Source organism: Coregonus lavaretus (genome assembly GCF_964263955.1).
Source record: "Coregonus lavaretus genome assembly, chromosome: 37".
Classification (NCBI taxonomy): domain Eukaryota; kingdom Metazoa; phylum Chordata; class Actinopteri; order Salmoniformes; family Salmonidae; genus Coregonus; species Coregonus lavaretus.
Genome location: NC_140024.1, coordinates 25,938,151 through 25,954,117, shown reverse-complemented (window position 1 = coordinate 25,954,117; position 15,967 = coordinate 25,938,151). Strand labels below are relative to the sequence as shown.

The 15,967-nt window shown below is 43.6% G+C and overlaps 1 protein-coding gene across 1 annotated transcript in view; it reads right to left on the bottom strand.

Moving 5' to 3' along the window:
- The window catches only part of LOC311111462 (inositol hexakisphosphate and diphosphoinositol-pentakisphosphate kinase 2-like), a 48,828-nt gene extending 37,291 nt beyond the window's left edge, over positions 1-11,537 (bottom strand). Inside the window, exons 1-5 of the mRNA XM_084154198.1 lie at positions 11,441-11,537; positions 6,454-7,071; positions 5,921-6,116; positions 3,801-3,891; positions 3,203-3,288 (exon numbers count right to left, since the gene is read on the bottom strand). Of these exons, the coding sequence (XP_084010324.1) occupies positions 3,203-3,288; positions 3,801-3,891; positions 5,921-6,116; positions 6,454-6,609 (529 nt within the window). The 5' untranslated portion in view covers positions 6,610-7,071; positions 11,441-11,537. The remainder of the gene's footprint in view (positions 1-3,202; positions 3,289-3,800; positions 3,892-5,920; positions 6,117-6,453; positions 7,072-11,440) is intronic.
- Between the last annotated feature and the right edge of the window lie 4,430 nt (positions 11,538-15,967).

Sequence of the window (15,967 nt, the reverse complement as noted above, 5' to 3'; positions counted from 1 at the left end):
AATATCGAGGGTCTTATTCTGGTGACATATTGATCGATGCTTGGCTGCCGTTTGACAAACGTTCAGAATAGGAATGGCATCATGTAGGTAGCCAACCCGCACTGTATCTGTAAGCTGTTGGCTAGAGCGTACGTGCAAAGTCCAGAGCGGGCACATTCGCTATATAATGTAATTTATTTTGTGACAAAGCGATCAGAAAATGGAAACCCATTTACTTGTATTTTTTTATTCGATACATGGGAATTTAACTGCAAAAGTTGTTTTTATGTGCACTACGTCATAAGGCACAGCTTTCTATCTGCAACAAGTACATTGGTGGGAAATCATGCATATTGTTTTTATGCAGATTGTAGAATATTCACATGAAAATCCGTCGCCAATTGGATGGAAACCTAGCATATAATCACATCTGAGCTAGGTTGAATAGGGGAACGTTGCAGAAATATATTTCAGAAATAGAGCTTACGTGATTCCTTATTCTACATGTCAGAGAGGCATGTTTGTTCAATGTGATATACAGTGGGGAGAACAAGTATTTGATACACTGCCGATTTTGCAGGTTTTCCTATTTACAAAGCATGTAGAGGTCTGTAATTTTTATCATAGGTACACTTCAACTGTGAGAGACGGAATCTAAAACAAAAATCCAGAAAATCATATTGTATGATTTTTAAGTAATTAATTTGCATTTTATTGCATGACATAAGTATTTGATACATCAGAAAAGCAGAACTTAATATTTGGTACAGAAACCTTTGTTTGCAATTACAGAGATCATATGTTTCCTGTAGGTCTTGACAAGGTTTGCACACACTGCAGCAGGGATTTTGACCCACTCCTCCATACAGACCTTCTCCGGATCCTTCAGGTTTTGGGGCTGTAGCTGGGCAATATGGACTTTCAGCTCCCTCCAAAGATTTTCTATTGGGTTCAGGTCTGGAGACTGGCTAGGCCACTCCAGGACCTTGAGATGCTTCTTACGGAGCCACTCCTTAGTTGCCCTGGCTGTGTGTTTCGGGTCATTGTCATGCTGGAAGACCCAGCCACGACCCATCTTCAATGCTCTTACTGAGGGAAGGAGGTTGTTGGCCAAGATCTCACGATACATGGCCCCATCCATCCTCCCCTCAATATGGTGCAGTCGTCCTGTCCCCTTTGTATAAAAGCATCCCCAAAGAATGATGTTTCCACCTCCATGCTTCACGGTTGGGATGGTGTTCTTGGGGTTGTACTCATCCTTCTTCTTCCTCCAAACACAACGAGTGGAGTTTAGACCAAAAAGCTCTATTGTTGTCTCATCAGACCACATGACCTTTTCCCATTCCTCCTCTGGATCATCCAGATGGTCATTGGCAAACTTCAGACGGGCCTGGACATGCGCTGGCTTGAGCAGGGGGACCTTGCGTGCGCTGCAGGATTTTAATCCATGACGGCGTAGTGTGTTACTAATGGTTTTCTTTGAGACTGTGGTCCCAGCTCTCTTCAGGTCATTGACCAGGTCCTGCCGTGTAGTTCTGGGCTGATCCCTCAACTTCCTCATGATCATTGATGCCCCACGAGGTGAGATCTTGCATGGAGCCCCAGACCGAGAGTGATTGACCGTCATCTTGAACTTCTTCCATTTTCTAATAATTGCGCCAACCGTTGTTGCCTTTTCACCAAGCTGCTTGCCTATTGTCCTGTAGCCCATCCCAGCCTTGTGCAGGTCTACCATTTTATCCCTGATGTCCTTACACAGCTCTCTGGTCTTGGCCATTGTGGAGAGGTTGGAGTCTGTTTGATTGAGTGTGTGGACAGGTGTCTTTTATACAGGTAACGAGTTCAAACAGGTGCAGTTAATACAGGTAATGAGTGGAGAACAGGAGGGCTTCTTAAAGAAAAACTAACAGGTCTGTGAGAGCCGGAATTCTTACTGGTTGGTAGGTGATCAAATACTTATGTCATGCAATAAAATGCAAATTAATTACTTAAATATCATACAATGTGATTTTCTGGATTTTTGTTTTAGATTCCATCTCTCACAGTTGAAGTGTACCTATGATAAAAATTACAGACCTCTACATGCTTTGTAAGTAGGAAAACCTGCAAAATCGGCAGTGTATCAAATACTTGTTCTCCCCACTGTATAGTAGAAGTTCCTGAGGAGAATACAACACTATGTAAGTAGTGAGCAATACTCCCTGCCTAAGAAGCACAGGGGTCAATACACACTGCCTAAGAAACACAGGGGTCAATACTCCCTGCCTAAGAAGCACAGGGGTCAATACACACTGCCTAAGAAGCACAGGGGTCAATACTCCCTGCCTAAGAAACACAGGGGTCAATACTCCCTGCCTAAGAAGCACAGGGGTCAATACACACTGCCTAAGAAGCACAGGGGTCAATACTCCCTGCCTAAGAAGCACAGGGGTCAATACTCCCTGCCTAAGAAGCACAGGGGTCAATACACACTGCCTAAGAAACACAGGGGTCAATACTCCCTGCCTAAGAAGCACAGGGGTCAATACACACTGCCTAAGAAGCACAGGGGTCAATACACACTGCCTAAGAAGCACAGGGGTCAATACTCCCTGCCTAAGAAACACAGGGGTCAATACTCCCTGCCTAAGAAGCACAGGGGTCAATACTCCTTGCCTAAGAAGCACAGGGGTCAGACGCACAGGGGTCAAGTCTGGGAGCATCAAAACAGTGAGTCAATGGGCCAGCATCCCTGTGGAACGCTTTCGACACCTTGTAGAGTCCATGGCTCGACAAATGAGGCTGTTCTGAGGGCAAAAGGTGTGTGTGGGGGGGGGGGGGGTCAACTCAATATAAGGAAGGTGTTCTTAATGTTTTATACACTCAGTGTATGCATTTCTATCATAACGTTCTACAACATTGTGCCCTGCTGAACACGCCCAGTTGTCTTGGAACCTAATGACTGATTCCCACTATAGGGCTGATAAGAACTGTACTGGCTCAGTTCTTTTCTTTTCACATTGTCCTTTCTAACACAGTTCCAGCAAATGCGGTGGATGGATAACCAGGCCACTCCAGTACAGCTTGGCTTGGCTCAGTAATGTGAAAAGGATACAAGTGAGTGATTTGACTGGGGTTTAAGAGTGACCAGAAAGGCATAGGACCAGTAGAGGCGACAGGGACAGAATATTGACCATTCCTAATGGGAACGCCAACGCATGACCTTTGGGGAGCGCACACTGACCGTCTGGTTTATCTGGGTCGCGGTTCAGCACAGCGTAGCGGGGTAGATCGATGCCTTCCTGCTGCAGGATACGATACACCTCCCTCCTACAAAACAGACAACACACAACATTCAGCATTCAACAGAGAGATAGTCAGCCATCTCACTTAACGTCAACGCTGTATATCTAAGATCACACAAATCACCATGTGACACCAGTGCCACCAATGCTGGTCACACACCACCACCAGTAATTCTTGAATTTATAATAACAATACAACATCATACGGTCATGACTTCATCAATATAAAACACATCAACTGTCCTTATTCCACATAAGCCCTCCAGAATAGCCCAGTATTAACCATGAGGCTCTGTGATAACTACACACATCTATACAGTATGATAGGGTTGTCACGATACATGGCAAATATGGCAAATATTCTGTCCTATTGCTTGGATAATAAACACGTGGCTCTGGGTGATAGAATAAGTCTGTTTGTTTCCAACATCAGGACCGTTTTCCTCATGAAATGAAGTTTGCTTCTTGTTTTATTAGCTTGCCATGATACTGTTGTCATGACAACCCTACAGTATGCATCTCCGGCGCTGGTTGTACCTGTCCTGTATGTAGTACTGTGTGTTCAGGTCATTGATGAGCAGCGGGTTTCGGAGTTTGGCGTAGCTCACAGCCTTGTCCAGCGGGAATCCTACAAATTCAAATGCAATAACAATTGTTAGCCAATCCTATACGCAGACTACGCAGTATGTGCAAACTTTGCCAGGGTCAAGAATGGGACACATTAATGAAGTAGGACAAGTGAAAGTAATTTAAATTAATGCAGTCCAGTGGGCAAACATTGCTCAACTGGGTTTCTCTTCAACATTTTGTCAAAAAAATGGTAGCAAATGTAGTCACCTATTAGTCTAAACAGGCTGTTGTTGTGTCAGACAGAATTACTCATGCTGGGTTGAAGAGGAGTAATGCTGTCACAGTGTGGTACGAGAAAGGGCTGTCTTTTGTGTGTGTGTGTGTGTGTGTGTGAGAGAGATGTAGTAGCATGTGACTGTTTAAATACAGTACCAGTCAAAAATGTGGACACACCTACTCATTCCAGGGTTTTTCTTTATTTTTACATTGTAGAATAATAGTGAAGACATCAAAACTATGAAATAACACATATGGAATCATGTAGTAACCAAATAAGTGTTAAACAAATCAAAATGTATTTTATATGAGATTTTTCAAATAGCCACCCCTTGCCTTGATGACAACTTTGCACACTCTTGGCATTCTCTCAACCAGCTTCATGAGGTAGTCACCTGGAATGCATTTCAATTAACAGGTGTGCTTTCTTAAAAGTTAATTTGTGGAATTTCTTTCCTTCTTAATGCGTTTGAGCCAATCAGTTGTGTTGTGACAAGGTAGGGGGGTATACAGAAGATAGCCCTATTTAGTAAAATACCAAGTCCATATTATGGCAAGAACAGCTCAAATAAGCAAAGAGAAACGACAGTCCATTATTACTTTAAGACATGAAGGTCAGTTAATACGGAACATTTCAAGAACTTTGAAAGTTTCTTCAAGTGCAGTCGCAAAAACCATCAAGCGCTATGATGAAACTGGCTCTCATGAGGACCGCAACAGGAATGGAAGACCCACAGTTACCTCTGCTGCAGAGGATAAGTTCATTAGAGTTACCAGCCTCAGAAATTGCAGCCCAAATAAATGCTTCACAGAGTTCAAAGTAACAGACACATCTCAACATCAACTGTTCAGAGGGGACTGTGTGAATCAGGCCTTCATGGTCGAATTTCTGCAAAGAAACCACTACTAAAGGACACCAATAAGAAGAAGAGACCTGCTTGGGCCAAGAAACACGAGTAATTGACATTAGACCGGTGGAAATGTGTCCTTTGGTCTGGAGTCCAAATTGGAGATTTTTGGTTCCAACCGCCGTGTCTTTGTGAGACGCGGTGTTGGTAATCGGATAATCTCTGCATGTGTAGTTCCCACAGTAAAACATGGAGGAGGTGTGATGGTGTGGGGGTACTTTGCTGGTGACACTGTGTGTGATTTATTTAGAATTCAAGGCACATTCAAGGCATTCTGCAGCGATACGCCATCCCATCTGGTTTGGGCTTATTGGGACTATCATTTGTTTTTCAACATGACAATGACTCAACACACCTCCAGGCTGTGTAAGGGCTATTTGACCAAGAAGGAGAGTGATGGAGTGCTGCATCAGATGACCTGGCCTCCACAATCCCACGACCTCAACACAATTGAGATGGTTTGGGATGAGTCGGACCGCAGAGTGAAGGAAAAGCAGCCAAAAAGTGCTCAGCATATGTGGGAAATCCTTCAAGACTGTTGGAAAAGCATTTCAGGTGAAGCTGGTTGAGAGAATGCCAAGAGTGTGCAAAGCTGTCATAAAGGCAAAGGCTGGCTATCTGAAGAATCTCAAATATAAAATATATTTGGATTTGTTTAACACTTTTTTGGTTACTACATGATTCCATATGTGTTTTTCATAGCTGTGATGTCTTCACTATTATTCTACAATGTAGAAAATAGTGAAAATAAAGAAAAACCCTTGAATTAGTAGGTGTGTCCAAAGTTTTGACTGGTACTATATGTGTAATCACTTTGAGTATAGAATAATGGGTGTGGTAAATAAGTTGAATACAGTGCTTTCATCAGTGAACAGAGTTGGTGTGTGTGTCTGTGTGTTCCACCTTTGGAGTGGAAGGAGACGAGGCAGTCACACAGCGGCCATTTGTCCACGGGCTCGTTAAGAATGACGTCCTCGGGGAAGATGACCACAGTGATGTACTCAAACCTGCACAGCCGCTCCAGGATCTGGGTCATGGGCTTAGACTTGGACTTCTTCATCATGGAACAGATCCCCACCACGATCTGTCGCTCCGGGGGCTGAGAGGGAGGGAGATCACTTTAATAAGTTAGGCTACTTTATCTATTGCCGACACAGTCTTGTGTAGCTTTACAATTAGTCAACCAACTGGATCAACCGACTGGAAAAACTGACAGTTGTCACAAAAGTGCTTTACAGTTGAATAGTCTCATGTCTTCCATGATATTGTGCTGTGGAATTATCCCTAATATCTGTAGCCTCCATTGTGATGGTATCTAATAGTAATGGAGGTTACCATATCAGGGCTAGTTGTCTAATGTACTTTCATGCGGGTGATTCATATGACATCATGAGGCCTGATGTAATCTTGTGTTGTCTCGTCTCAAGCGGTCTCACCGAGTCTGCGTCCTCGTCGTCCTCGTACAGCTCCATGTCTGTCCTCATGCTACAGCCGTCGTAGTCCTCCAGGCCCTCGCTCTCATCGTCCTCGCAGCCCACGAAGAATCTGGGAGCGCCGCGCTGGCTCTCGCCCGGGCTGGCGGGCTCTGACATCACAGTCCTCGGCGGCAGCCCTCAGCGTCCCGCCGCGCCATCGCACACCAACACACCGCCGCCGATGGGGGCGCACGGGGCCTAGGAGCTGATCGGGTGGTGACTCTCCAGTGACGAGGAGGGCTAAGCTGCTCTGTGGGGTGGGTTGGGTTGGGAGGGGGTTGGGGTTTGGGTGAGGAAGGGAAGGAAGGGGATACAAGAGCTGGTCCTGGGGAAGGGGGCAGGTGTTCAGGGTTAAGTTGTTATGGGTGTGTGACAGACTATGCTAGTAGTAGTGGTGGTGGTGTTGTTTCTGGGGTGAGGTTGCTGAGGCCTCATTCTTTATTCAGCGGTTAAAGATCTCATGTTTCTGGCCTGGCCTGGGGCTGGACTCCTTGGGTGGCCTCAGGGCTAGTAGGGGTAGATCCAACTATAATGGGATCACAGCCCATTCCTCTATGTTTGTCCAAGATCGACAGAGTCCTAGAAAGGAAACAAACACAGAGATTATAGAGGATATTCAATAGCCCATAGGATTCCCAACAGCCTTCATTGCATCCATGTTACGACGGGTGGCCTAGAGGCCCAGTTCCATACTGATATTTGCTCTATAAAACTGGACACCGCGTCCGACGCCCCTGAGTGTGACCAAGCTCATCTGTTAGAGCACACAGCCGTGGCGTGAGGGAGCGTTGATTCCCCCCCCCCAAAGACTAAATGTTACACCGTCTGCCCTGACATCAGCAAAACACTGCAATCAGGGGTTGGAAAACCTCAGGAAGCACACGTCTGTTGTATGTGTTGTGTGGAAGACTTTACATCAGCGCTGAACTGTGGTCGCAGGTTGGTGACCCGTGACAGAGCAGCACTGGCCTACATCACAGATCACTATGCTCTCGGTTAGCTGTTACCACTCATTACAACCTGCCATGTCATACATATCGAGCCAGTGGTTTCCCATGAGGAGAGCTGTTATTCACGGACGGTTGCTAACATTCTGTGCCTGGATGAGTATTATAGAATAGCCTAGGCAGGCTACTTTAAAAAAAAAAGTATCTTACATGCCTGGACATGTCAACAAAAAAGCTAGGGAAGAAAATGAAGAAGCCTAAAACGTGATTAACTACAATATAGGCACTAGGTAGAGGAGGAACTGCAGAGGAGAGTGTAGAACCAGTCAAGTCCAACTATTCTACCTACTTGAACAATGCTGCTTTAAATTCACATCATAGAGAGGCAGAAATGTCAACACAAAATCCTGTACTTGCCAACACTTACTAAATGAAAGCTAGGCACAAACAGAACACTGCTGTTTGATATCTTCCCCCAGCTCCCATACAAAGCTCAATTCTGCTTAGGGTGTGAAAGTAGCTAACGTCCATGATACAGTAGTTAAAAACATTAGCCATCATTACTAATGGTAGGCTAGATAGCATTCCAGTGATTATTATCCTAGTCACTATAGGGCTGTAGTACAAAGCTCAAAGGACATTTTAGGCTATCCATGTGAGTAATGGCACAGTTAGGCATTCAACAGCAGGGTACGTATAGACTACAATACATCTCATATCCAATTCTAACCACCCACCACATATATGTTTGAGTTTTGGTCATTTCAACAGAGGTCATTCAAAAATAGCTTAACCATATAGGCCCAGGCTAGAATCTAACAGAAAAATCCTAATGAGAGTTGATTCACCTTCACAAATCCATCTATCTGCAAAACAATGTAAGCCAGTCAAGCTGAGAGGGGGAGGTACCTTTAGAATTATTTATTTCTATTAATGATCTCTCACTAGCACACACCAGTCTTGATCTGTCAACCATGGAGGACTGTCAGTAACATACATGGCATCAAATAGTATTAGATTAAAACCTGGGTAAACATAAGGAAAATCCCTTTTACGTCTTGGCACGCAGTTTATTTAAAGTAAACTCTTTCCATGGTTAATTTAAGGGGATTACACAGGGCTTTGGATCTGGAGTTTAACTCCATTACACCTGTTCCCTCAGCGCTCCAGGGGCAGCATAAGGTGAGAGCTATTAGTTTCTCTTGGGCCATTAGGCTACACTGGCTAACAGTAACATTCATATCAGACACTGACAAATAGGATTCATGTATTTCTGCGTCGAATGAATGGACAGCTAGATGCTATCCAATACAGTGGAAATGATATGAAAAAGAATATCTGCTAATTCAGTTTTTACTTGTTCTATATCAATGTCAGGTAACCAAAGCACGTACCAATTCACTAGCTAAATATAAAAATAATCTCTAATGTTGCCGAGTAGATGGCTGCACAGTGAACACCAGCCCTATAAATAGTAGGCCAAATTCTAGCCCAAGATGTACTCTTAAGGAGCCTATCGTTACATTACTCCTACAGGTCCAAGGACCTTATATGTTATTTTCAGAGGTAGAATGGCTCTGGCAGCCAAAACACCCAAAGGCTCCATCTAAACGTAAATCGATTCTCTATTGCGATACGGTTGTAGAAACACAAAGCCCTTTACTTTCATATCACATCAAAATAACTCCAAAAAAAATGCAAAATACACACTTACTGTACACTGTTTTAACCGGCTATATCACAGTCGCAGCAGACAGTATTTTTCAGTGACAACACGTTTCTAGCAGCCTTCTTCGTTACACACAGGTGTTTGGAGCATGCTAGATCGCTAATTAGCACAGATGGTCCCTCTGTCTTCCGTAAATACATGCTGTAATATGGTGATATGTCCATGTGGGAACACTAACCCTAACCCTATAAAAAGGTGTGTATCAATTTAACGTTTCGTTTTTAGAAAACTGTTTCTTGCTAATATGAAAGTGAAGATATGCTTCAAAAACCGTACTGCAAGCGATGCGTGGTCATGTTCAGACAGAGTAGGGGCTCTTAACAAAACTCCCCATACAGAAGGGTCTTCGTCCAATGACTTGTGTAATGTAATGGAACTGAGAGTGATGATCAAGGGCTAGCCAAATTCATCATAATAAAACATTTACATATGGTATTTTCTTAATGAATTAATGTTGATTAAAACATAAATAAAAATGATAATATCCAAATGTATATGTTTGTTAATGAATTTGGCGTACTATTTATAGGGCTAAGTGAACACGCACAATTCCATCCTGCATTGACTTGAGGTGAACCGAGTAGTCGTGAACAGACCAGTCCAGCGGTAATTCATCAAATCAATATTATACACTATATATACAAAAGTATGCGGACAACCCTTCAAATTAGTTGATTCGGCCATTTCAGCCGCACCCATTGCTGACAGGTGTATAAAATCGAGCAAAGACATGCAATCTGCATAGACAAACATTGGCAGTAGAATGGCCTTACTGAAGAGCTCAGTGACTTTCAACATGGCACCGTCATAGGATGCCACCTTTCCAACAAGTAGGTTAGTCTAATTTCTGCCCTGCTAGAGCTGCCCCGGTCGACTGTAAGTGCTGTTATTGTGAAGTGGAAACATCTAGGAAAAACAACGGCTCAGCCACGAAGTGGTAGGCCACACAAACTCACAGAACGGGACCACAATGCTGAAGCGCATAGAAATCGTCTGTCCTCAGTTGCAACACTCACTACCGAGTTCGAAACTGCCTCTGGAAGCAACGTCAGCACAATAACTGTTCATCAGGAGGTTAATGAAATAGGTTTCCATGGCCGAGCAGCCACACACAAGCCTAAGATCACCATGCGCAATGCCAAGCGTTGGCTGGAGTGGTGTAGAGCTCGCCACCATTGGACTCTGGAGCAGCGTAAACGCGTTCTCTGGAGTGATGAATCACGCTTCACCGTCTGGCAGTCCGATGGACAAATCTGGACGGAGAATCTGGGTTTGGTGGATGCCAGGAGAATGCTACCTGCGTTCTGGAGCTGTTTTTCATGTTTCGGGCTAGGCCCCTTAGTTCCAGTGAAGGGATATTTTAATGCTACAGCATACAATTACATTCTAAGCGATTTTGTGCTTCCAACTTTGTGGGGAACAGTTTGGGGAAGGCACTTTCCTGTTTCAGCAGGACAATGCCCCCGTGCACAAAGCGAGGTCTATACAGAAATGGTTTGTTGAGATCGGTGTGGAAGAACTTCACTGGCCTGCACAGAGCCCTGACCTCAACCTCATCAAACACCTTTGGGTTTAATTGGAATGCAGAGCCAGGCCTAATTGCTCAATATCAGTGCCCGACCTCACTAATGCTCGTGGCTAAATAGAAGCAAGTCCCTGCAGCAATGTTCCAACATGTAGTGGAAAGCCTTCCCAGAAGAGTGGAGGCTGTTATAGCAGCAAAGGGAGAACCAGCTCCATATTAATGCCCATGATTTTGGAATGAGATGTTAGAAGAGCAGGTGTCCATACTTTTGGTCATGTAGTGTATCGAGATGTTGATTATCCTATTCTTTATAAAGCCCTGATATGTCGTGTCAACAACATGAGTGTTGCACGTCAGCCCTCGTCCACAGGACAAGGAGAGGAGACTCACATTGTTGTCGGCATCAAAACCATGATCATAACTGGCTAGTGAATAAATCAGCAAGCTAGGTTAGCTAGCTATGTAGCTAGCTAGTTTATCCTAAGACCTCGAATAAGAATATAGTTAGTTAGCTTAAATAACAAATCAATAATAAGCAATACAATTAACATTATTGGCGTCATAGCTAGCTATGTTTCCATACCCGGCTGTAACGTTACTAACAAACAACGCTACTAGCTAGCTATGTAAACAAGTCTATTCGTGAAAAAAAATTTTTTTACCAAATGCACCCCATGATTCAGCTAGCTAATACTCACTATATCAGAAATATAACTGTACATGATAATTAAGCAACCAGTTACTTACGAAGTGGCTAGATAACGTTGTTAACGTCTCTTCGCTTCTTTCCCCCTTGACAGCTTGCAAGTGCTACCACATTTGCTTTTCCTTCATCTTCTTCGATTAGGTTTAACGGCGGTTGGCATCCAATTAATGTTGCATTACCGCCACCTACTAGACTGGAGTATAACTCCATTATACTTTGCACTACACACACTAAATAAAATAAATTATAATAATAATAAAAACATTTAAAACACCACCCTACTCCACTGTTTAAATCTATTTAGTCCTACCTCAGGCCAACAGCCTGAATGGAATGGACACCACTACTTAACACACCCTGTAACTCTTCTGACGTCAAGTCTCGCACACCCAAACACCTCTCTGCCTCTCTGCAGCTGCCACCACAACCTCAATTTTCTGCGACTTACGTTCCATCCCTGCAGTACAGTTGATAACCATTGCTATAAATACTAAAAATCCAATCTTACTGAAACATATCACCTGTTGGCCTATCCCTCTGTACTGGTAAAGATCTACTACTCACACCACTCCTCTCAGGATCCCTCCCCCTTGACCCATCTTCCTCTACTTTTCTTCACTGCCTAAGCATGTCAACTTCTGCACTACTCTAACCCTGGAAACCTTAACCTGCCTCTCTCGCACCGGACATTTCTAATCCCCAGCCCCATGGGCACCCCTACAATTAACACATATCACTACTTTCCCGAATGCTACACATTCCTTTGTCTCTTGCCCTTCTGCACACTTCTCACACCTAGGAACCTCCCATCTACACACTGCTGCCACATGCCCATAAGCTTGACACCTGTAACAACGTAATGTATTCTGCACAAAAGCTCGTACAGGATAATTTATATATCCTAACATCACTTTGTCGGGCAAAGACTCAACATCAAAACTCAAAAGAACAGACAATGACTCTTCCGCACCAAACGACGAGTATCACAAACACCGGGAATCTTCCCCTTCAGTTGGTCAACTTTCATATTTACTGCTAGCCCAGTAATCACTCCTTTCAATGGCGCCCTTTTCTTGAGAGCAAAACAATTCACATCTCTTGCCCCCATTCGTTTAACACTCAGTGCCTGCTCCCTCTGACCAGCAGAAACACAAACAATTATCACAAGACCACTTCTGGTTACTTTCAACGATTCCACAGCACCCAACTCTGTTTTCACCCAGCCTGAAACCACAAATGGATCAGCCAAAAGGCAAGGGTCTACTTGCTTTTCCCAAGTGGTTGTAGACTAAAATATCAATATAGAATGTAACCAATAGAATTGCAGAGATTGCTCATCAGGACACGCCCAGAGAAGCATATGAACTAATGGCGAAAGACCGATGAGTTTGCATCATTGGTTGAGTTCGTTTTGCATGGCCCTGTGCCCCCCTGAGCAGAGTTTACACATTTTAGAACCTTCCATTGGTCCTTAAGTGAAATCGCCACTCACCCGGGGCACCGGGCCATGCAAAACGAACTTGCCCTTTTTTTAAATAATCCGACCTGGTCCAAAAACAATTCGTAGTTGATTTTTGAGTCATCACAATGTATTTAAAGTGCATGCATTTAACAACGTCTCAACACATTTTACAGAAAAATAATTTGATCCCCTGCTAATTTTGTACGTTTGCCCACTGACAAAGAAATGATCAGTCTATAATTTTAATGGTAGGTTTATTTGAACAGTGAGAGACAGAATAACAACAAAAAAATCCAGAAAAATGCATGTCAAAAATGTTATAAATTGATTTGCATTTTAATGAGGGAAATAAGTATTTGACCCCCTCTCAATCAGAAAGATTTCTGGCTCCCAGGTGTCTTTTATACAGGTAATGAGCTGAGATTAGGAGCACACTCTTAAAGGGAGTGCTCCTAATCTCAGCTTGTTACCTGTATAAAAGACACCTGTCCACAGAAGCAATCAATCAATCAGATTCCAAACTCTCCACCATGGCCAAGACCAAAGAGCTCTCCAAGGATGTCAGAGAAACAAGATTGTAGACCTACACAAGGCTGGAATGGGCTACAAGACCATCGGCAAGCAGCTTGGTGAGAAGGTGACAACAGTTGGTCAATCTCCCTCGGCCTGGGGCTCCATGCAAGATCTCACCTCGTGGAGTTGCAATGATCATGAGAACGGTGAGGAATCAGCCTATAACTACACGGGAGGATCTTGTCAATGATCTCAAGGCAGCTGGGACAATAGTCACCAAGAAAACAATTGGTAACACACTACGCCGTGAAGGACTGAAATCCTGCAGCGCTCGCAAGGTCCCCCTGCTCAAGAAAGCACATATACAGGGCCGTCTGAAGTTTGCCAATGAACATCTGAATGATTCAGAGGAGAACTGGGTGAAAGTGTTGTGGTCAGATGAGACCAAAATGGAGCTCTTTGTCATCAACTCAACTCGCCGTGTTTGGAGGAGGAGGAATGCTGCCTATGACCCCAAGAACACCATCCCCACCGTCAAACATGGAGGTGGAAACATTATGCTTTGGGGATGTTTTTCTGCTAAGGGGACAGGACAACTTCACCGCATCAAAGGGACGATGGACGGGGCCATGTACCATCAAATCTTGGGTGAGAACCTCCTTCCCTCAGCCAGGGCTTTGAAAATGGTTTGTGGTGGGTATTCCAGCATGACAATGACCCAAAACACACGGCCAAGGCAACAAAGGAGTGGCTCAAGAAGAAGCACATTAAGGTCCTGGAGTGGCCTAGCCAGTCTCCAGACCATAATCCCATAGAAAATCTGTGGAGGGAGCTGAAGGTTCGAGTTGCCAAACGTCAGCCTCGAAACCTTAATGACTTGGAGAAGATCTGCAAAGAGGAGTGGGACAAAATCCCTCCTGAGATGTGTGCAAACCTGACCTCGATCAACATTTGTCTCTAGGCGCCTAAGAAGAATATGATGGTCAATATTCCCCTTATAAATCAAATCACATTTTATTGGTAGCATACACATATTTTGCAGATGTTATTGCAGGTGCAGCGAAATTGCTCATGTTTTTAGCTCCAACAATGCATTATACCTAACAATACAAAACAATACACACAAATCCAAAACATTTAGAAATTGAGAAATAGATCAGAGCAGAGTAACCAAATGGTGTAAACTCCACTGGCTGAGACCTTGGGCCAGGCTAGGTGTATGGCAAGCATTCGCCGCTCTACATGGCCAGTTCCTCCATTACTACAAACACCTATAGAACGACCTAGGTAAAAAGAGCCGTTCCAGTCCCACTGCTTTCTTCCAAATAAGCTAAACATGTTGGGACAGAGATCTCTAGCTGTCAAAGTCATACAATCAAAATCATGCACGTGCTGTGGTTGTTTTTTTAAAGTCTTTGTCTATCTCTTTTTTTCTCACACTTTTTTGGTACCACTGTACAATAAGGTCACCTTTGTGAAAAGATCCAAATGATTGTTTCAACCATGTTATACAGTGTTTGTTTACAATTACATTGTTTACAAACAGTGGGGAAAAAGGTTATATTTTGGGTTCAGATGACATTTATAAGTTATATTCTTCAAGAATAAATGGCTATATGTCAATAATTTAAAAGTAAAAAAAAAAGGATATATTAATCACAGATTGGCCCTTTAAGTTGAAGGCCTGTGAGAGGGTGTTGTGTCTGCAGGAACAGTCATGAATGCTCTTTTACATAATAGTGTAGGTTAGCAGCAAATATAAACTGATATCACAATATGCCTTGCTTATATCGATATGAAACATCAATATCACACCGAATTATGGATATTGGTGCCCACCATTCATTATGAATGGTTAATCATTTGTAAATGCATTATAAACCATTAATAAATGGTTATACAACATTGGTGAGAACAGTGAGATAGCAAAACAATTAAAATAAATGTTGTATTGTCACACACTAGATAGGTGCAGTAAAATGTGTTGTTTTACAGGGTCAGCCATAGCAGTACAGAGCCCCTAGAGCAAATTAGGGTTAAGTGCCTTGACAAAGCTGGTCAGTGGTTGCCAAATAGTGACCGAGTATTTAGGCCTACCTCTAGTTATTAGCCGTTTATAAATGCACTTGCAAATGTTTATATGATGAACCCTTATGTATCATCATGCAACATTATTTTCAAATGGTTGCACAGTTTAAGAATAGTTATTTTCATGGTTGATGCTCTCAAACATCCCGATCATATACACATTCTCATTGTGCCCGTATTTGTACGACGTGTCTACACTGGCACTAAAATATTTATCTTGCCTGTCAAATGTGTCCTCATTGGGCCGATAACCACATTTCCCAGTATCTCGCTGTAAACAGGAGGCTGAAGAAATTCGGCTTGGCCCCTAAGACCCTCACAAACTTTTACAGATGCACAATTGAGAACATCCTGTCGGACTGTATCACCGGTACAGCAACTGCACCGCCCGCAACCGCAGGGCTCTCCAGAGGGTGGTGCGGTCTGCCCAACACATCACCGGGGGCACACTGCCCGCCCTCCATGACACCTACAGCACCCGATGTCACAGGAAGGCCAAAAAGAT